Source organism: Trachurus trachurus (assembly GCF_905171665.1).
Source record: "Trachurus trachurus genome assembly, chromosome: 18".
NCBI lineage: Eukaryota > Metazoa > Chordata > Actinopteri > Carangiformes > Carangidae > Trachurus > Trachurus trachurus.
The window spans coordinates 17,022,323-17,044,839 of record NC_139909.1 but is presented as its reverse complement, the minus strand read 5'-3'; the positions used below and the strand labels follow the sequence as shown (position 1 = coordinate 17,044,839).

The following is a 22,517-nucleotide window of genomic DNA, read 5'->3' as shown; positions in this document are numbered from 1 at the left end:
TAACGAACCTACTGCTATGACTATAGGGATTATTGCAATGGGCCAATTTGCCAAAATGTTGAACTATTCCTTTAAGGGATCAACAGTATGACAGTATTTCTAAATGGTAAACAAATGGAACATATCACAGTGTGTGTTGTGTTGTGTTGTGGTTTGATCAACTTTCTCTGACCCGCTCTTTCTGTATCTTTAATATTTCTGACTATTTATGATGATGATGATGATGATGTGTTTCCTATTAGTCACCAACAGAGGTCATGGACGACTCGCACACACGCCGCCCGCCATTAATGACTGCACATTTTCCAGTGTCTCACCGTTGAAGCGGTCGATGGCCTCCTGTCTCAGCGCTCCTGTGATGCCTCCGTCAATTCTCTCGTACTTATAACCTTCATAGTCCAGGAAATCTTCTAATAAATCCAGCATTTTAGTCATCTGCAAACACAAGAGAGAAAGACACAAAGACAGAGAGAGAAAGAGAGAGCTGGTGATGTGTGTGTTTGCTTTCATCTTCACTTGATTACTCACGCACACACACACGCACAGCTGGAATCGCAGTCTGCAGCTGAGGCTTCGGGACGTGTCATGGGACTAATGTAACATCTGTGGAGGGACGCGTCCATCTGGTGTGCGTTTAGACACTCGCTTTCGCTTGTGCTTGTGTGGACCGACTGTTTTGTGTCTGTGCATGGTGTGTGTGCGTCCATGTGTGTGTGTGTGTGTACCTGTGAGAAGACCAGTACTCGGTGGCCCTGCTCTTTCAGCTTCCTCAGCATCTTTTGCAACAGCGTCAGTTTCCCAGAAGCCTTTGTGAGGGCCGACCCTTCGTAAGCACCACTGGGGCTTTTTTGGGCTTCCTGCAAACACAGACAAATGGTGCCACATGCAGTTATGAATCATCACATGCATCTTTTTTAAGTTTGTGCTGATATAAGGCGACGACAACAACTATTACTGTAACGCACTGTTGATAAATGAATTATAGGTCTCTAAATAATCAATAACAACAAATGAAAAACTGTCATTTTAACAATAATCAACATTATTTAGGACAAATATTTCACAAAAGCACTACCTTATATCACCACAAGGTGTCACCGCTACACAACTCAGGACTCAGTAAAGCAAACTAAATAAAGAAGTATCAAAATGTATCAAGTGTGTGTGTGTGTGTGTGTGTGTGTGTGTGTGTGTGTGTGTTCTCACCATGGAGGCAACAGGGAAGAGGTAGGGGTGGTTGCAGCACTTCTTTAGGTCCATCATGATGTTGAGCAGTGAGACCTGGTTTCCTCCGCCTTTAGAGTTCAGAGCCTCGAAGTTCTTAGTCAGAATCAGCTTGTAGTACTTCCTGTATTAAAAAAAAACCCACAAAGACATAACGATTAATGACGAAGCAATAATTTCAAAAGGAAACCCAAGACAAATCATGAAAAACTGAACATATGAAGATTTTAAAGGGAACCGACCATTACACAGCCAAGATACACACAACATGCCGAAGATTTTTCATCTGTGTTTTTCCATTGATGAGTAATCATTTGAAATTCTTTCAAAGAGCGGTTTTTAGCTCGCGCAGCAGCCACTGGGATTTCAAAGGTCCAAATAATCACACTAATCACACTGTGTAATTTGAAAACACGTCAGGGAGAAACTGGGCTGAATTCATCAGTTTAACAATATTACAGCGACTTTTTTTCAAAATCAAACAGACCCAAGGATAAAAGAAAAAACACAGCCTTTGAGTTGTTTACCAGATGGATAATTGCAATAATCATTTTCAAATTCCCTTCTACGTGTTAATGCTGAAATGTTTTTCCGTCTTCAAATCACACGCCGGTGTCTGTTTCTCTGACATCATATTCAAAAAAATATATCAACCACCAGCTGAGATCCACATTTCCCTCCCTTCAGCTCTCCACAGTGTGTGTCGTACTTCTGCATGGGGCTCAGCTCCACTCTGACAATCAGCTCGGTCTTGGCGGGCATGTTCTTGAAGACGTCGGCCTTCAGCCTCCGCAGCATGTGAGGCCCCAGCAGGTCGTGGAGCTTCTTGATCTGGTCCTCCTTGGAGATGTCGGCGAACTCCTCCAGGAAGCCCTCAAGGTTACTGCACACACACAGAGAGAGAGAGAGAGACACACACACACAGGTCGTGAGTGGTAAAAATCAATAAGATAATAATTAACATATATTATCTATAAGTATGAACGTTTTTATGCAAATAACTCAACAGACCTGGTGGGATTAAAACAGTGTTGGGAGGGTTACTTTTAAATAGTATTCCCCCTACAGATTACTGGTTACATGTCCTAAAATGTAATCTGTAATGTATTTGGATTACTCAAGTATAGTAATGTATTCTGAATACTTTCTGGATTACTTTTACATTACTTCAAAATCTCCTGCCTTAGCGCCTTTAACTGGGACACTGAATTTGCTTTAGAGAATGATTTTATATATAGGCTACTGTGGCTCCTTTAAACTAAAGCATTGATAAATGTGTTTGAATTTGTCAAACCAGTTTAATTTGTTATTGATCATCCAGCCATATTTACATTTTTTGTAAAAATAGCCAATCACATTAAATTAGCAGGCGTAGGCTATATTAAAACTGAGCAGCTTTTTTGTCCATCCCTCTCCCACCTCGATGGTTAGAACTTCGCCACAATGTAACAAGCGGTGCAGCCTGCGTGTAGTGTAGGCTAAAGTAATTCAATCCTTTTTAAAGAAAGTATCTGTGTTCAGCATACACCAATTTAAATTGTAACTGTAACGGTATACAGTTACTCATATTTTGTATTTTAAAGCAGAAGTGAGTGGTCCGGTCGTTTTCGCTAATGCTGCGTTCCAGGCAGGCTTTTGAAATCGTAAATTACAGCTTCAAGTCACAACTTACGACTTTGTAGCGTTCCAGGCAACCCACTCGTGTTTTTCCGACCTGTTTTACCGGTGAAAGTCACTATAACGGCCACTCGTAACTTCCGACCGGTGAACTCGTACCAGATTGAACTGGTACCACTTCACGGTCGGAAAAATACGAGTTTCCTTGAACGCACCATAACAGTCCTCGTCGCTACGTCACCACATTCACGGCGTTCCTTGGCTGCACACACAGCCCTGCATGCCGTTCTCTCTCCTCATTGGATAAAAACTGTAGGATACGATAAATGTTTTCTCTTCGGCTCAGAGCAGAGCAGAGGGACTGAGAGACCCGTGTTTCAGTCCAAACACTCTATGTAAGTGATTGCTGTCGGAAGATATAACTATTTAAGACTTATATTAACACAAATATATCACTCACTTCTGCTTTAAATATGTTACATGTAATCCGTTACTCCCCAACCCTGGATTAAAAGCATACATTTTGCTTACTGTTCATGAGATACATCAGAGTGTGTGTCTCTGTCTGTGTGTGTGTTGGGGTGTGTTTGTCGTACTTGAAGCGGTTGGGCGTGAGGAAGTTGAGCAGGTGAAACAGCTCCTCCAGGTTGTTCTGAAGAGGAGTTCCCGTCAGCAGCAGCTTGTGGTCGATCTTATAGTCGTTCAGACGCCTGAAAAACTACACAACAAAAACAAACTCCCCGTCAGTCGTCTATTTTTTATCATCACTATTTTCCATCGGATTGATCGGCCTCTTAATCGTACCTTGGACTGGTTGTTTTTAAGGCGGTGAGCCTCGTCCACCACCAGACAGGCCCAGTCGATGGACTTGAGCGCCGTCTGGTCGATGGTCACCAACTCGTAGGAAGTCAGCAGCACGTGGAATTTAATGGTAGCCTCCCTCTGCAGGAAGAGACATGATATCATACATTATATCATGTTTTACAGTGGTTAGTGTTTAATGTTAGGTTTGTGTCATCTCAAATTGACGTTCCCTCCGCGGCTCTTCTTTGAAAAGATCACGATAACACAGACTTATTTGATTATTCCCCTCCGTCCTCCTTCCTTCCTGCTCGCTCGTATCTTGATGTGCGATCTTCGCTTCCTTCCTCACCCTCAGTTTAAAAGCCTTCTTTCCTCCCTTGACGGCCGTGTCGTCGAAGGAGAACTCGTTCTCCCTGATGATGGCTCGGCTGTCCTTGTCCCCCGTGTACGTCAACACGTAGAAGTCGGGCGCCCACATCTCGAACTCCCTCTCCCAGTTGATGATGGTGGAGAGCGGAGCGCTGACCAGGAACGGGCCTTTGGTGTGGCCCTGGGGAACAGAGGAGGGTCGGTGTTGACATTAGAATAGAATAGAATAGAATAGAATATCCTTTAGTGCCATTGTCACATATGTACAACAAAATTTTAAATGGCAAATTAGACGGTGCAACCATAAAGACATATATATAAAAAAAGAGACTGTAAATGAGCATAAAAAAGAATAGCTAGAATAAATAATGTTAATAATGAAATAAAACAAAGCAAACACACAACGTTCAATTTGCTGAATTGCACAATCCCATATTGCACTGTGATTGGGTTTTGCTGGTATCTAGTGTGGTAGAAATTGTTTTTGAATCTATTTGTCCTTGTCCTGATTGCTTTGTACCGTCTGTCTGATGGAAGTAGATGGAATGAGGCGGACACAATCTTAAACAACTGTATCTATACTTTCACTTTCTCAAATATAAATCGAGTTCAAATAAAATGCAGCATATTAAAATATCTGAGCTGGTACATCTTGACGCCAGAAATTTGTGATGTCAAAATGGGCTCACGAGCCAAAAAAAAGGTTGGGAACCACTGGTATAACCGGCACCTCTTTGAAAAGCGAGTAGAGGAAGACGATGGTCTGGATGGTTTTGCCGAGGCCCATCTCGTCTGCCAGGATGGTGTCCGTGCCCTGAGCCCAGGAGAACCGCAGCCAGTTCAGACCCTCCAGCTGGTACAGGTGCAGCGTCCCGCCGGTCGACGTCACAAAGTCTGGCTGCTCCTCGTATTTTATTGTAGGCTGGAGGGAGAGAAGGCAAGAACAACAACTTATTGTCTTTATTAATTTTATCAGGATGAGACATATATAACAGAAACATTACAGGATAAAATTAATTTACATTTCTTTTAATCAGTTCAAGGTTTGACTGGTTCTACGAGACAAAAACAGTCCATTAAAAAGTAGATGTGAATTTTACTGTAGCCTGTTCTTTATTAACTAAATGTATTCATGCACTCAGGGAACAGGTGTCTTGTGAAAAACAAAATAAAGTAAATTCAATTAAAGAGGGATCGATGCAAGTCGCCTTTTCGCTGTTTTGCTAAACCTCCGCCCTCCCCCACCTGGCAATGTGAATTTTTTTTTCAACAAAGCCGACAAGACGGCAATCCATGGAGCTGTGGATAATGTTATCTATTACTTTACTTTATTACTCCAAAGCTATTTAATAAATCAATAATTTAAACTTAATAAATCAATAATTTAAACTTAATAAAGGTAAAAATGTTGCATAGTTTCTCTGTAAAACATTACAAATAAAACGATTTTAATAATTTCATTTAAAACAGTCATGTTCTCTGATTTAGATTGACTTAGAGCCAGTGAAAAACCAAAGCAGCCAGGAAGCTGACTTAAACCAGATGTGATGAAACTGAAACTTCAGCTCCAGTTGACTCACGTCGGTGACCGGCGAGGCAGGAGACTCCTCTTCACCCTCCTGGTTCTTGCTCCTGATCTTCCTCGGTTTGTCCGGATCCTCCTTCATTATTGCATCTCTGTCGGACACGAGGACAGTTACAAGCGAATCAATAGATTAATCAGCCGAGGAAAAGCAGTGAAACGAGATGTGAGAGGACAGAATCTCAACTATGCAGTAACCAACAGTGGGTTTCCATGTTTTGGGATTGGATCAACCTTCCTGATAAACCTCTGAGACGTTCCTATGCAGCTGTCTGTCCCCTACCTGTGTCTCCAGTAGTTCCCCTTGTATATCGCAAAGTCGGGGATCTCCAGGTCGTCTCTCTCCCAGGTGCACTGGTCGTAGGTCAGGTCTCTCCACTTGACCAGGTAGTGGTACGTCCCCTTCTTGTCCACACTGACAGGAAGGACAGAAACACTGCAATCAGCGTGTGGTGATACACAGAGTCCTTTCACACGTTACCTTTGCAACTTGAGTTATTCCTCCTCAGGCGTTTACCTGTGGTTGATGATGCGGTGGATCATCATCCACTCGGGCTTGATGCCGTACTTGTAGTACTTGTCTTCCAGGATGGCGTACTGCGGATCCTTGGCTCTCCTCTTTTCGCTCTTTCCCACTCCGTTCTCGTCCTCTCCTCCCGAGCCGTAGTCCAGACAGGGCGGCTCGTCCATGTCCGTCTTCCTCTGGTAGTTTCTGTACATCACCGAGTGGAAGATCTCCAGCTGGAGACAAACAACCACTCATTATTAAGATCAAAAAGAGTGGTTACACTTACCCTCAGTTCAGTGTTCACTGGGTCATAACCAAATAATTACAGAGGCACGTTCTAAGTTAAAAATCCTTTTTTTTTCTCTTCTTCTTCTTTTTTTTCTCGACCCAACCATCAACTCCCCTAGCGGGGACAGTTTTTTCTTTGTCTTTTCTTTCTCATAATTTTTTTTTACACTTTTTGGCTTTTCTTCTCTTTTTAAAGGGATAGTTCACCATTTTGGCAAATCCCACTGCCATAATCCCTATAGTTTTAGCAGTAGGTTCGTTACCTTTAATTGTCGGTGCAAGCTATTTTTAGAACAGCGGAGCAGAGCCGCAAGCTGCTCAGAGCTACGCTACGGAGGCTAATGGGATTTGGAAAACGCTCTGGTGGACAAGTTGTGACCTGCACATTCACCACGCTATGAGATAATAACGGAACGTTACGAGACAGAGTTGTTTTAGAGGTAAATTCATGCAAAACCACTGATGCGCGTTTCTGTCGGGGGCAGTTTTTTGGCAAGCAGTCTCTGCATTTGCCTCGACTATAGGGATTATGGCAAATACAAATAATCAACATCACAAAAACTAAAAAACAAACAAGCTAAAACTAGAAAGCATTAACGATAGAAAAGTATCCAAACGGAATGACACCAAAAACACCTACAAACATGTCAAAAACACAAGTTACAAATCCTTTAATTCACTGGCTTAACGCCTACGCGTTTCAACAGATATAGTCTTCATCAGGGCATTGAAAGCAAGTGACATCTCATTCACAGATACACAAGGGCTGGTGTCCGCTGTAACCAGAGTGCTAATTGTACAATTGATACAGGTGTGGTTAAGGTGCCTTGGTAATTTTTTGGTTATCAACCAGTGAACACTAAACTGAGGACAAGTCTAACCTCTCTTGCTGATCTTATGATGTGAGGTTGGATCCAATGAGAACCTGTTTTGGATACTTTCACTAGTTTCTGAACGATTTATTATTACTTTTCTTATTCTGACTTCTGGATTTGAAGTAACACTTCTCTCCCCTCCCTCTCACCTGGAGCTCAGTGATCCACGTACAGTGCCAGTAGGACTGCGCCACCAACTTGACAAAGAACTCCCTCTCGGCTCTGCCCTTCATGGGTGGGGGTGGGGGGGCGTCAGGCGGGGCGTCGGGAGCAGGGGGAACGGGAATGGGAGGCGGAGGCTCTCCCCACCGCCAGTGGAGGATCTTCTGGACGCGACCTTTGATCGGCGGACACTAGAGAGGGAGAGAGAGAGGAGACACTCCCTAATCAGATCTGAGCACAAAGAGACCTTTATTACGGGAGTAAATTAGTTGAACAACACACAGAGACAACGAGGTTAACGAACCGTGCAGCGCGGACACAGCCACTCTCCGTTGGGGATCTCCGGCAGCGGCGGGTTGAGGCAGTGGATGTGGTACGACGAGGTGCAGGTGTCGCAGCACAACAGCTCGCCTCCGTCTTTACACACCCGGCAGAACTCCATGTGGTCGTCATCCTCCTCCTCCGCCCCCACGGGGACGCCGATGCTGACCCCGACAGGAACCCCCACCCCCACCCCCACCCCGACCTCGGATATGACTCTGTCCTCGCTGTCCTCCTCGAAATCCTCGAAGTCCTCGTCCTTGGCTTCCCACTGGATCCCCTCTTTTTCCTGAGAAAGGATGCAAACAGGAGACTTTAAATATTTGAAGGTTTTAAATAAATGATTCTAGACAGCAATTTCATTTCATTTTTTTCTTGAATTGAACTCATCAGTTAGATAAAAGTGATGAGGACTTGTCGACTGTCGAGCTCGGGGCTGTTTCCATATCAATGAAGACTGGTCCTCATCTGTATATTCTGGTTTTAATAAACACGCACGGCCATCAAATTCAAAATGTTCCTCCATCTCTTCAACATCGGATCCAGACATATTCTCCTTCTTCCACTTTCTGCACCGATGCAGACTGGGCATGCGCTCTACAGTCGACAAGTAAGGTCTACCAAGGAAGCTAGCATGAACAGAGCTACATGACAAAAACACACGTTAACACTGCTCTCTCATATTAACAGAGTTTATGCACACTCAGTGTTGTGTGGTAAGGCACTGGTAGATGTTGCAAAGCATTTGTAGTGATATTTTGAGCATAATAGAGGCCAAAGTCACGGCTTTAAAGTTCTGCCCCCATTACTTTGCTGTTTAACTGCAATGTTGTGCAGCTAGCAGGAGGAGAGCTAGGTCCGATCTGCACATATTTTTCTCGGGTTTTTTCCTATGGTAGCACTCGGGGACCTAGAGCTGTAGAGCGTTATTTAGAAAATGACCGGAATTCTCCTTTAAGTTCAAAATCTTGCATAGTTCCTCTTTAAGGAGGAAAGTATAAGAGGAGCACTTGCCCCTCTACAAGCTGCGCTGCCTGATCTGCTGTGAAAGTACAGTGGAGGGCTTACAGCTTTTGTTGTGCAAAAATGGTTATTAATGAACAATGAGCATTAGTGGTTGTGACAGCCCTGCGCTCTCAAGCTCCAAATAAACACATTTCAGCGGAGGAACAGCCCACACGTCTGGAGGAAGTCAGAATCAGTCACATTCTCCAAAGTCAGCAGTCTAATATTAAATCTGACATGAGGATGGTTTGCTAATTCAGCGAGGTGACAGCAGAGGAGACGGTGGCAGCTGATGGACGGTTCCTTCATGGAGAATAAGAGATAAACAAACAAGTCTGTTCTACAAAGTATCACTAACACTGACACCATAACACGGCTGCGTCATGTCGGATTAATAACTGCTGTGTGCAGATTGCAGAAAAAAATGTTCCTGCATGGGTTGAGAAGTGGTGAAATGTTCAAAGTGAGTGAAAGAGGAAATTATGTGTGGCGTTGCAAAGGGCAACTTGCAAGTTGCAGATTTTTTTTCAGTTTCATGTAGGTGAAGATAAAGCAGCGCAGCAACAACAGCAGCCGCTAATAACTGGTTGGTAGGAAGTCCACACCCATGAATAAAATCTGTTCAGTTTCACAAAGTCTTTTATTTGTTTTGATGGCGTTTCGTTACTACTGTGTTACGGTTTCAGCAGAATGTGCACACAACAAACTCATCATACCGCCTTAAATCCATTGCATGTGGAATAACCAGCTTGTCCTAGAAAGTAAAACACACAGCTTCAACCACTGAGAACAAAGGCCTGTGTGCAGTTTTCACTAATATCAACTCGTTTTCAAAACCAAAAATGCAACTGAAATAAACTAAAAGAATATATAAATCACATAATATTATCCACATACGGCTTTAAAGACCGGCCTGTGTTGTCTTTGTCCTCCTGTGGCTGTTTCAGTCCGTCTCTCCTGATGTGATGATGTAAGTTCAGCTAAACTGAGCCCGATAATCTAATAATCTTGTTTTCCATTACGGAGCTCGTATCCAGACGGTGCACTTTGATCTTTTGGTGACATTACTGAATAGATTTATAACCACAGCAGCACTTCAGGTATCTGTCTTTGTCTGGGCAGGATTGTGTGTGTATGTGTGTGTATGTGTGTGTGTGTGTGTGTGTGTGTGTGTCTGCATGCAGCCAGCTCTCCACTCAAGATTTGTGATGCAGCTACAAAGCCTCTACTCATCTGGTCCTCCAGGCGAAGAAAGAAAAACACAAACCACTTCTTTTTTTTTGGACTCAGATTTGCCAAGTTGCTTTTGAGATAAATATGTGAATAAGGAAAAACAGCAGAATCACACACACACACACACACACACACACACATAGAAAAACGAGGAGCGAACGTGTTTTTTCTGGTGTAGTTGTTGTTGTACTCACGCAGTGCGGACAGCTCCATTTGCCCTCGGGGGCCTTGTCCAGCTCGGGCTCGAGGCAGACGAGGTGATACGCTCTGGGACAAGTGTCACACAGGATGATCTCGCCGCCCTGCTGGCACACCTCGCAGTAGTCCTGATGGTCCGTCTCATAACCGTCCCCTTCCTCTTCACCTGCGACTGGAGGCGGGCCGGAGGTTAGGGGACAGAGTAGACAGACAGAAGACATTACCTATGGTACATAGGTTTAAACTGTTTTTAACACTATAAGACGATCCAAACTAGGGATGTCACGATTACTTGTTTTCACGATTAATCGTAATAGTAGATAGTAGATAGTAGATACTTAAAATATTTAGTGTAAAAATGTGTAATGTAATTATATCTGACTGTATTTGATTTTACACATTCATATGTTGTGAAATTAATTAATGCAGAATAATCGTGATAGTCGTAATACCGTGATTATTTCTCTGACAATAATCGTACAAAGAAATCGTGACATCCCTAATCCAAACTGAAAAATTACAAAGAGGATTTTGAAGCATGAAGAAGGAGAAGAGGAGGGAGAAGAAGTAGAGGGAGAGGGAGGAGAAGAAGAATAGGAAGAAAAAGATGAAGAAGAAAGAGGAGGAGGAAAAGGAGAAGAAGACATTTTGTTTTTAAAAACACACTTTATTTACGGTGCCTAAAAAACATGCAGATTTACCTATGAATAAGATTAGTAAATAAATCAGTGGGGCAATCACTCAAAGAGAGAACATGGAAACTGCAGTTCATCTTTAACAACAGTGCAAAGGATGTTTTTGTGGCACCAAAGGCTTTTAAAGCTCTCCAAATCGTTTATCATTTGGTAAAAGATGAATTCCAGCCTCAGTCTGCACCTGAGGTTACAAGAAGAAGTTTTTCACACATGGTAAAAACAACACCTTCTGGCCACTGCATCATTTTTTCTTCTCTTTTTGACACTACGGATAAACTTCTATATGAAAATAGTGTAAACTCTTATGCGGCACAACAGCCAGTTTCTCTTCATAATGTGCAAAACACACACAAGCGCTCCGTCCTTATAAATTCTGTGTTGCCCTGGTTTGAAAAAATGAACAAAGTATGGACACAGAAAATAAAGCTGTGGATAAAACATCAGCTTTCACATGAAGCCGCAAAGTCCTGGTGGGTTAGTAAAAGTTTCTGTTATCTGAATTAAATCTGTATCAAATCTTTTATATTGAAAGAAGCTAATATCTAAAGTTGTTTTGTTTTGGTTTGGACTCAGGATTAAATATCCTTTTATGGCCAACTACTGTATGGTCGAGTTGTGTTGCTCTGCTTCTTTGGATTCCAAAAAAAAAAAAAAAAAAAAAAAAGTTAAAGTAAACTTTACACAGGAGCATTAAGACAGATGTGCACACGCCAGAGACTGTGTATCATTTATAATTATGTGCTGTACGAGCGCTTTTGCTTACTTTTCTTCTTCTTCTTGGCAGGCCGGCCTCGCTTGTTCTTCTTGACGCGTCCCGAGCTGTCAGAGCGGACCGAGGAGCTGTGGACGCTGGAGTCCTCCTGCTCCGACTCCTCCTCGTCCAGGTCCTCGCTCTGACGGAGGAGGACAGCCAGTCCAGGAAAGGAGAGAGAGAGAGAAAGAATGAAAAGGAGGGAAATGGGTAAAAGGAAATAAAGAACCACAGGAATTTATCTTCTTCCACCGTTATCAGCAGACTGTAAATAACATCTACACTCACTGAGCAGCTCTTCTTCCTCTTGGCACCTATGGGTGACAGTTTGATACGAATGGGCGCCATCTTTTTAGCCTTCGCCAGAGCCTTCTTCTTATCTGGGACTCGAGGACTTTTACTGCGCTTCTTATAGCCGGGGCCTGGACAGATAATAAGATCATATACAACATCTGGCACAAAGCATTGACGAAGCAGCAGAGAGTCAACATGATGCTTGGACTCGTATCACTCAGTTTATTATTATGTAAACATCTGTTTAGAGCTGAAACTGGCGCCTAAATCTAAAGAGGACCAAAGCCGGCCGCTGACCTTTCCCCTCTTTCGTCTTGGCCTTCCTGATCGGCGGCGGCTGTGGCGGCGGCTCAGGCGAGGCGGTCGCTGCAGAGACCTGCTCGGCGACGGCGATGGCGGCGGCTGCTGCGGCGGCAGCGACGGCGGCAGCGTTGCCCTTGAAGGGGTTGTTGGAGCTGAACTCCCTCCACTTGGCCCCCAGGATGGTCATCATCTTTGACATGGGGATCTTGGGGTTCTTCTTGGCGATCATCGGCCTGGGAGGGAGAGAGGGCCGGGGGGTGATGAGGGGTTTAGGGGTTAGGTCAGTGTTGTGGTCAAGACCAAGACCAAACCGATGCGAATTTAACTGAAACAAAGCAGCACAGCACAGAACCTGCTGAAGTCTTTCCCACTTTTAAGTGGTGCAACCAAGTTTTCCTGATAGTTACACAAGCTGATACTTTTGTAGAACAATTTAAATGATTTTAAAGGGATACTTCACCCAAAATCGATAATTCACCAATCATGCCAAGGAAGGGTTTGGAGAACTTTCAGAGTCATCAAAACGCTTTTGGAGTTCCAGGGGGGGTCCGGCTCGCGACAGATTTTTATATAATGGCGGCGGATAGAGTTCACTTTTGAATTGTCCAAAACACAGACTATGAAACATCCAGATACCTCCATACTGCTCGTCCGTACTGACCCAAGTGGCCTGAAGCCGCCACATGAAGAAGTTGTTCAGAAAACAATAATTTGATCTCTGTTTTTATCCTTGTTGTTGTAGTAGCTCACAGTGGCTCTGTTGATGTTTGTGTACATGCGCGAGATCTGCTGCGAGATGTTCGTTCGTCGTTGTAAACCATTGGATGTATGATGTAAACACAGAAGAACATCTCATAGCCACTGGGAGCTACTGCTACAACAAGGATAAAAACAGAGATCAAATTATTTTTTTCCGAACAACTTTCTCATGTGGCGGCTTCAGGACACTTGGGTCAGTACAGACGAGCTGTATGGAGGTATCTGGATGTTTCATAGTGTGTGTTTTGGACAATTCAAAAGTGAACTCTATCCGCCACCATTATATGAAAATCCGTTGCCAGCCGGACCCAAAAAGCGTTTTGATGACTCCGAAAGTTCTCCAAACCCTTCCTTGGCATGACGGTGAGTAGATGATTGGTGAATTATCGATTTTGGGTGAAGTATCCCTTTAAACGTATTGACTTACACTACAGCAGAGACAATAGATGGATGGATGGGACCACAGTCGTCTAGCGAAAGAACAGTTTGACTGAGAAGACTCGTTTTCTTCTACCAAATCCGACCAACCAGTAAACTACCCAACACACTGATCATCATATTCATTCCTTGGCATCATGAACCACTTCATCTTATCAGAGTCAAAGCAGGTATGATTCAGCCAACCGAGGCCGGGGCCACAGGCTGCCCGCCGCCACCGACACAGCGGCTAACATGGCGAGCTGAGATGACAAAGGCGCAGACTGCCGGAGCGAGACAGATTGGAGTAACGGCGCTCGTGCTGCTCCGTCAACCCCAGGACTCCTGTATCTGTGTTAACATGCTGCAGGCAGCGGACAGGTGGACAGGCTCCGAGAATTAAGCTGCTGCGTGCGTGTGTATGTGTGAGTGTGACAGGAATGAAACCAAACAAATAACCTCATGAACAGAAACAAGACAGCACCTGCACCGAATACTGAGAAATGAAAACACAGCAGAGAGGAAGTAAAGTGAGAGCATTGTTACAGCGGGTCATTGATTGATTATAGCGAAGGTTTATCATCATCTGTAACACAGCGATGACCAGCGGAGATGGAGACCACACACACACACACAAACACACACTCAACATCTGCATAATTAGCAGCTAAACACCTCTGATTCCTAAAATCCCCCCTCCAATTAGTTTCTCCTGTTTCAACACAGCCACTGCACTCAGCAACTCAAAATCCTGTTCTGAGCTAATAGCACATTAAATAAAACAATAATGGAAGAGCTACAAACTGGAAAATGTGGGACGTTTATCCGTCACACCTCACTTCCTTTGTAGGTTTGAACTCGAACTTGAACGAGGGCCGCACAGGTTCCTTCAGTGCATCCATTCGTCTTTTCACTTGTTTAAGAAATCCAAAAACTGAAACACTTCAGTTTGGAATAATAAAACTCTCTCTCATTCTCATCACCCTGACTGGGTGCTGCTCTCTGCTGCCTCTAACTCTCTCTGTGATGAGATCCTGAATCAAAGTAAGGTACAATCAATCTAATTAGATTGATTTTTTAAAATTCGGATTTAATGATTTCTGTGTATTTTTGGGCCCAACAGGTTAAAGTGAAAACATAATTATCAGGTCATATGGATAAAGTTGTGCTGAAAAAAAAAGATACCAAGAATGGACATGTTAAACTTTTTTCAATGTGGTATATTAAGGCAAAATCAAAAGTATTCAAAACCAAAATAGGCTCAGACCCCTATAAGTTAGTTGTTTAATGTAATTAGTTGGACTGGTCTGAGTCTCAGGGCCACCATATAGTTGGACTGCACTCAATCCAACACACATTGTCCCAAGTCCACCACCAAAAGACCACACCGGGTTTAGTTGTTGCTGGCCAATCAGATGCATGCATTCTTTCCCTATTTTGGCTCACATTGCTTTTTGTTCCACACCTGGACTCACACACTGGATGTGCGTGCACTATTCTACCACGACTTACATCAATCACACAGAGCAGGTGCCATTAACCTGCGTTTATATTCATGTGACCACACCACTTCCTGCTGCGGTTCCTCTTACCGTTCACCTGGTTGACAGGTAGCTTTTATGCACCATCAAATCACTAATTCATGCTTGTTCAACTCCATCTGACACCACAAACAGAGACATACAGTACATCATTTGATATAGACGTAAAGCTTTAAATACACACACATACCCATATATAAACACACATATTGATGCAGCAGGTCTTATGCTGCGTTTGAGACAACTCAGAACTTCGGTTTCTCCGACCTCCTGCTTGAAAAAGTGCAATTGAAAGCTCGTAGTTGTCTAACGTCACACAACAAATGCACCTGCACAGAACCACACCGCCAATGGTAGAACATTGATCGATTAAAATGCATTAAAAGGTTAGATGCTTCTTTTTTCAATTGTTTTTGTGCCCTTTGTAATGTTTTAGTGCCTTATGTGAAGCACTTTGAATGCAAAGTGATCTGATTCTGGCGTGGTGCATCTCCCATGCTTAGAAGACGGAAAATCTGAGTTTTTTAACTGGGGAATTCCGAGTTGTCTCGAACGCAGCGTCAGACCTTCATGTCATCACCATGAAAGTAGCTAGAAGAAGAGTCGTACCGCATGAACTGGCTGAAGGCTTTGTAGTTGGTGAGTTCCCTGTAGTCTTCCTCTGTGAAGGTATGATCAACATCCTCCAGACCCCACTCCTTCGCCAGCTGGCCCGAGGTCTTCTGCTCTATGGGTTGCTGAGGAGAACCGACCAATCAGGAAAAGGACGTAGAAGTCATGGATGCATTGGTGTAGAGTAGATGGTGTGTTTTGAGTGATTGTGCTTTTTTTTTTCTTACCTTTGTTGTTTCCTCCTGACTGCTGTCCCGGTCCCCGTCATCTTTTTTCTTCTTCTTGGTTTTCTTCTCCTTCCTTTCTTTATGTTTCTTCTTTTTCTTTTTCTCACCGGATCCATAGTCGCTGGCTACGCTGTCGGAGTTCTCGCCGAAGTCTCTTTCTCTGTCTGAGTCCCGCTCTACATCACTGTCCTGGATGATGGAGAGAGAGAGAGAGAGATGGGAACAAGAATGAGAAGGTTATTGAAAAGTAATAAAGACGGTGTGTAATTCAGTCAGCAAAGTGAAAAACTCCGGAGCGTGACAGCTTAATAAACTTACGATCTTCTTGCGTTTTTTTGCTTTGACAGGTTTCCCCTCTTTGTCCTTCTTCTTTGCGTCCTTCTTCTTTTTCGGCCTCCCTTTCTTCCTGCACGGGACCTCTCTGTCTGATATCTCTGGCTCTTCTTCTGGGAGGAGAGGGGAGTGGAGGGGGAGGAGGAGGGGGAGGATGGGGGTTAAAGGAAGCGTGAAAGAAAGACAGCTATCAGAATCAGATGAACAATAATCTCCTCAAAACACTTCCCAACGAGCCGGCTAATCCCCGCTGAGCATAATGACACACAACAAAGGGGCTGCGCCGGAGCCACGGTGGCCTCGGTCACCTCTGACCTCTGCCTGAATTGTGACACATGCTGAATTAGATACAGTTTGTGAAAAGGGGCTGTAGGGAGACATGACAGCTGTTAGTGGTGCCACTGCATAGAGATAACTGGTTTCACGGGTGATCGGCTATGTAAACAAACCATTTCTTGTGTTTATTTTGAAGTGTATTTGTTAAAAAAAAAAAAAAAAAGATTTTTAACACAACTTTAACTGTCTGACTCTGGTTTGCATCACAGCAGATCCTCAGCTGCAGTGCATTTAAAAATACATGAGTGTAATAATCGCTGCTTTCAGGGAACAAATGATGTGAAAATATCAGGGCCAGTTATTCCCCCCCATGGTCCCTGGGCAATATCACAAGTACAGGGGAAGCAATTTAACCTGCAACCTGACCTGGCATGGAGTAAAAAAAAAAAAAAAAAAAAAAAAGAGAGAGAGAGAGAGAGAGAGAGAGAGAGAGAGAGAAATAGAGAAAAAGAGATACAAGGATCTGCAGCCTCAGCTTCAGACAAAATGCAGCAGTGCATTAAAGCATAACCAAAATAGGGGCTGCGGTGCAACCAGCCCGTTTGATCGGCTGCGTTGTGTCGGGTTTGTATTGTTGTCTGCCTTTTGCTTTGCCTTTTTTCTTTTTTTCCCCCTTTTATACACTGGTGCGCGCTCCCACCACCACACACACCACCAGCAGCAGCAGCAGCAGCAGCACAAGCAGGAGCAAACAACCCCCCCTCCCTCCTCAAAGCCCCCCCCCCCCCCCCCCCCCCCATATCCACCAACCAACCAACCAACCAACCAGCCCCGCTTCCCGTGCAGCGTGCCGCCGCCGAGCACGCGCCGGGGGCGGCAGCAGCAGGCACGCGGGGCTCGGTGCTTCAGAGGCCGCCTGCAGCAGCGGCAGCAGCAGCAGCAGAGCAGCGGTGGTGGTGGTGGTGGAGGTGTTGGTGGTGGGACGTGTCGCGGTGAACTGGAGCGACTCCTCTCTTGGCCGCTGCGCTGCTCCCGCACCGGGACCGCTGTCACCCCTGTGACCGCTGCTTAGAGGTCGTCAGGGGGTTAAGGGTCCTCGACGGGCGGGAAGCCCCCCCCCCGACACTAATCTAAGTGGTGTCTGGCAGCGGGCAGCGGCATGGCGGCGAGTCCGAGCTAATTAAACCCCTATAGACAATGCAATGGATGAGTCCTGCTGCTATTATTCACATAGGAAATGACACTTTAGCCCCCGTTCTCTCTTGGGGGGAGGAGGGTTTTACATTTCCTCCTTTATGACATCTGCACTGTCACTTTCAAGTGCCTTTAATACATCTGCATTGCATCCTACATTTATTTTTCCTCCAGCTGCACTACTTTGTGCACCTTTCCACTTTCACTGCACCCCCTCCTCCTCCTCCTCCTCCATGTGCAACTTGACTGACACAGAAACTTCCAGAATATCCAGTTGCTAAATCATCATCTGACAGGATCAATACATCAATTATTGCCTCTGCAGCAAAAAAGAAAAAGAAATACAATAAAAAGAAAAACACGCAGCTCTGTGGAGTCAGATGCTGTGGATGATGATTTAATAATAAATGCTAATGCGGATAATTAGTGAGCAGGTGATGCTACAGCAGTCACACCTCTGTCCTGTGACGGAGCAGCAGCAGCAGCAGCAGCAGCTCTGTCCTATTTTGACCTGTCATAGCGACAAAGGGGCACGAGGGGAAGTTTTAACGTCTGCTCTCCCACTCCACGATGCACACACACTCACATCACCACAGCCTTTGTGTCTGCACCGTCTCCTATGGACGTGGTGTAGTACAGTAGTGTAGCCTACTATCAAATACACGTAGCCTCCGGGCAGAGTGGAGTCCATGTTGTGCCAACCTTCATGCCGTGTGCCTGTGTGTGTAGTAATAGGCTCTATGACCTCATTACCTGCGCGCACCTACATGTCATGCATCCACAGAGAGGGGGGAAATGGGGGAGGAGGGGGGTGAGTTCAGGTGCAACTTTTCATGTGGGAGAAGTGAAAAGCAGCTGTGACAAGTTAGCTTAAACTTTGTTGGGATGTGCCCGGAGGTGAAGAGGAAGTGGAGTTGGGGAGGAAAAGAAGGTGAGGTGTGTGTGTGGGGGGGTTGCAAATGGGCACACACACACACGCGCGCGCGCGCGCACAAACACACGCACACACAAACAAGAGAAACACATCTGTTCGGCTGCATTTACATTAGTGCATTTTGTTGCAAACCGGACTGGAGTTTATGTGTTTTTTTTGTTTTGTCTTTTTAAGCGCGCACTCGTCTGTCTGTTTTCTTTTTCTCCCCACGAGCCTCTTGTGCTGTGTTGTGTTGCAGCTGTGCAACTATAAAGCTACACTATGGCACCTACAGCAACATAAAGGTGCAACAGCAGGAGGATACAGTATGTGTGGTTGTAAGCTGTAGCTGCCTGGTGTTGTTGTTTTTTTATTTTTTGAAAGAGAGAGGGAGAGAAACACAGAGAGAGAGAGACAGGGGAGGAAAAAAATCACGACAACTATAAAGTGTGTTTCTATTTCATATGCGCGCACCCGAGTCCTCGCCGGGGCTCCTCCGTACTGTACCGGACTGAAACCTGGAGGAGCGACCGATATCGGGGCACAAAACTGCGGCTTTCGGGCTACTTCCAAACGAGCCCCCCCTCCTCTCCTCTCCTCTCCTCTCCTCTCCACCGCCCCCCCTCCCTCCTTCTCCTCTTTTGCTGAATTTCCTTGCGCTTTAAGTTACAAAAAAAAAGTGTGTGTTTTATTTCGTGTGTCTACGCGCGCTCCCGACTTTGTCCGCCAGTTTTTCTTACTGTACCTGGCGCGGCTGGTGTTGCAGTTTCCCGAGGCGCCGCCGGCGAGTTTATGTCGCTTGCGTTCTCGTCTAGGTCTCCGTCGTCGTCTTCTTCATCAAAATCTCCTCCCTCGGAATTAACCACCATGCCCTCGTCTTCCTCACAGGACCGGAGAGGAGAGGACATTATATTCCTGTCATTGGGTCCGTCCTTGTATTCAAAAAAGCGTATTCTTGCCCCGAATATATGATATTTATTTAATATTCAAATCGGCACAGAAAAAAGTGGGGGGCGTTTTGGAATATTTTACACTAGGCAGAGCAACAAAGATGGCCGCCCTCTTATATTTATTTTTTAACAACCCCCCCAATAAGAAAAAATCCCCTTACATAAAAAATGGCTGACTATATTATTTCAGAACGCACCCCCCTCCTCCTTTCTCTATCTCTCCCCGTCTCTCTTTCTCTCTCGGCGCGCCCCCTCCCTCCTTAAAAACGTACACATTGTTACAAGAAAAAGGGGTGTGTGACTGCATGTAAGTTACATTGTTACTTGTTTGTTTCTTTTCTGTCTGCCCCCCCTCCCTTCCCTCCTCTCTCTCTCTCTCCTTCTCTCCCTCCCTCCCTCCTTCCCTCCCAACCCCTCCACTACCACCACCACCTCTTCTCCTTCTTCATTCCCCCCCCTCCCTCTCTCTCCCTCTCCTCTCCTCCCTCCCCAAGTCCGGATCAGTCACGAATCCGACACACCGGCCCCGGTGTCACTGTCACTTTGCGGGGATCACACGCAACAACTCTCTCCGCTTTTCTGCATTGCAGAGCCCCGACACAAATCTATCAAATATGGCCACCTTATATTCTCTCTCTCTCTCTCTTTCTCTCTCCCTGAGCCCCCACCGCTGTATAAAAATTTATTTTGGAGCAGCAGCAGCGTGGTTGCGCGTGCATGTGCGTGCGTGCGTGCGTGTCTCTGTGTGTGTGTGTGTGCGCGTGTATGAGAGAGAGAGGGAGAGAGAGAGAGAGTGAGTGCTGGGGAGGGATTGAGAGAGGGGGGTTGGGAAAATCTGCCGCAGCCATGCCCAGACTTACATCAGATTGTATTGCTTAAAAATTAACTACTTGTGGTGGGGATGAAAACAATTCATAATATGCAAACTGCACTCCCCCCTTTATAAAGCAGCATATTAAACCGCTCAGAGTGCCTAATCCAGTCCTGATACACTGCTGTAAAACAAACATGAGGCTTTTTCTTTTTTCTTTTTTTTTTCTCACTGTAGAGAGAATCGGGCTGAGTCAACTGGATGGCAGTAAGGCCATGGGAATCCCTAGACCCTGGCCAGCAAGCCAGCCAGCAAGCCGGCCGGCCAGTCAGTCGGCCCCTCGGTGGCTGCTGCTGCTCAGGGCACTTTTGTTTTGACAAAAGGAATTCTGATTTGCTGTTTGACATTCAAAACCTCACGACGAAACAGTGGGTCAGAGCGGAGAATGAGCAGCCACCACTGTATGTGCAAAAAAAGAAAAAAAGGGGGAAAAAAAGAAGCAGAAAGAGCTGTGTTGTGTTGAATCTCATGGAACATTTCATAGGTTTTGATGCATAATCACTGAAACAACAATGAAATAATCACATATCTAAAAAGAAAAATGCCATCAGAGAGTTGTTTTTATGTAGTAAGAGGCCGCTAATCCTGTGAATATCTTCACAAGTGACTCTTCGTCTCTTCAATATTTCATTCACTGTGAGTTTGAAAGTTCACTCTTAACCTTGGATGTAGTGGTTAGGTAAGAATAGATCCACTGAGCCGTTTCTGGAGCTGCTTGTCTGTGTGACGGGTGGTTGAAACCATGTGTAAAAAAAAAGAAGAATGAAATGAGGTTGAAATCTTTTCAGTATCATGTCTGAGCGGCCTCCACATGTCCCAGTAGAAGCAGCAATATGAATCTGTTATGGATGAATCTAAGATTTCGCTGCTTCTGTTTCAGGATCCTGCCGTCGTTCACTCCCACACAGCCGCGGATTTACCACGGACCAAACCCCCCGAACAGAGCCGAGCCAAGCCGTTGAGAATGATGTTAGTAACACCTGAGCTTCTGTTACGGCGGCGAATCAAAGCGCCTGTAGCGATGGAGGCCGGCTGCTGCTGCTGCAGGTGCAGGGTGGAGGTCAAGGTGCAGAGGTCAAGTGCCCCTTTGATAATCAAACAAATGTCTAAAGTGAAAAATGTACATTAATCAAGCTCTTCTATGATTTTTTATGAATATTTCTTCTCATTCCCTTCTGTATTTAGTAGAATATGTTCTATATGGTGATATATTAGGTTTAAAATTGTGATAAATGTATGCAATTTCAATGTTATTGCAGGAAAATTGTGCTTTAATAAGCATAACTGAATCTGTACTGTGCTCTCATGCCAAACAATAGATGTAATGTTGCTGCCATGGCATCATTTATCCATAGAACAACATGCCAGCCATCCAGAGAGCATGCAGGATTCATGTCATGGCAAAACAAACAGAGGCAGCAAACAGGCATGTGACAGCACATGAGAGCCTGGAGTGAACCCACTGCATCCTGAGCACATGGGCCCCCACCCGCCCGTCGCCCGCCGCCCGGCCGGCCCCACTACACCGCCACAACATCGTTCAGACTAGAGCATGACTTTTGTTTCTCATGCCCCTCCACGCGTTCTTTGCCTGCACAGTGTGCGTAACTCTGTCAGCTGTGGCTTTCACACCAATAACTGGATATCATGTAAACAAGCATTTCAATTACGCCTCATCTGCTGTGTGCACACTCCTCTCTCTCCCTCTCTCCCTCTCTCTCTCCCTCTGCAACAGGTGCCTGAGCCGCTCCAGCTCGGCTTCCCCGCGCCGCCGCCGCCGCCCCACAAATGAGACGAGAGGAATTTGTTGGTGCCTGATCCAAACGGCCACATCTGCCAAAAGAGAGAGACGGTGCAATGCAAGACACCACAGGGGGGGGAGAAGATGTGTGTGTCAATGTGTGAGTGTGTGTTTCTGTGCAGTGAAAGTGCATCTCAGTGTGTGTTTGGAGCCCCCGCCCCTCTTCTCCTCCCCTCCCCTCTACCACACTAAGCCTCTGGCCACTGAGGTGTCTGTTGCTGCCAGATTGGGTGGCATTGTATATGTGTGTGTTCCTGTGTGTGCATTTGTGTGTGAAGTTTATATGGGGGGGGGGTATTTGTAACCATGACTGAGCATGTGTCTCACCATGTGTCTGTTGAAAAAGAAATGGATGAGAGCGTATGCTGCTGGCCCTGACACACTGCACTACTGT

The 22,517-nt window shown here is 45.2% G+C and overlaps 1 protein-coding gene and 1 long non-coding RNA gene across 5 annotated transcripts in view; one reads left to right on the top strand and one right to left on the bottom strand.

Moving 5' to 3' along the window:
* The window catches only part of chd3 (chromodomain helicase DNA binding protein 3), a 50,047-nt gene extending 30,168 nt beyond the window's left edge, over window positions 1–19,879 (bottom strand). For 3 of the 4 annotated variants that reach the window (XM_083992308.1, XM_083992306.1, XM_083992309.1), the window contains exons 1-21: window positions 19,247–19,879; window positions 16,104–16,231; window positions 15,786–15,974; window positions 15,556–15,683; window positions 12,224–12,462; window positions 11,921–12,054; window positions 11,645–11,774; window positions 10,183–10,358; window positions 7,734–8,039; window positions 7,417–7,620; window positions 6,114–6,337; window positions 5,880–6,011; window positions 5,595–5,691; window positions 4,745–4,936; window positions 3,995–4,195; window positions 3,646–3,783; window positions 3,438–3,559; window positions 1,934–2,107; window positions 1,207–1,348; window positions 726–857; window positions 318–435 (exon numbers count right to left, since the gene is read on the bottom strand). In XM_083992308.1, coding sequence (XP_083848434.1) covers window positions 318–435; window positions 726–857; window positions 1,207–1,348; window positions 1,934–2,107; window positions 3,438–3,559; window positions 3,646–3,783; window positions 3,995–4,195; window positions 4,745–4,936; window positions 5,595–5,691; window positions 5,880–6,011; window positions 6,114–6,337; window positions 7,417–7,620; window positions 7,734–8,039; window positions 10,183–10,358; window positions 11,645–11,774; window positions 11,921–12,054; window positions 12,224–12,462; window positions 15,556–15,683; window positions 15,786–15,974; window positions 16,104–16,231; window positions 19,247–19,409 — 3,469 coding nt within the window. In that variant the 5' untranslated portion in view covers window positions 19,410–19,879. Of the gene's footprint in view, window positions 1–317; window positions 436–725; window positions 858–1,206; window positions 1,349–1,933; window positions 2,108–3,437; window positions 3,560–3,645; window positions 3,784–3,994; window positions 4,196–4,744; window positions 4,937–5,594; window positions 5,692–5,879; window positions 6,033–6,113; window positions 6,338–7,416; window positions 7,621–7,733; window positions 8,040–10,182; window positions 10,359–11,644; window positions 11,775–11,920; window positions 12,055–12,223; window positions 12,463–15,555; window positions 15,684–15,785; window positions 15,975–16,103; window positions 16,232–19,246 lie in introns of all 4 variants that reach the window. The other variant, XM_083992307.1, reaches the window with a different exon arrangement.
* LOC311001289 lies at window positions 18,432–22,332 on the top strand. Its single transcript, XR_014596155.1, has 3 exons — window positions 18,432–18,519; window positions 21,203–21,396; window positions 22,058–22,332. It is a non-coding gene; the product is annotated as an uncharacterized lncRNA (long non-coding RNA).
* The last annotated feature ends 185 nt before the right edge of the window (window positions 22,333–22,517 follow it).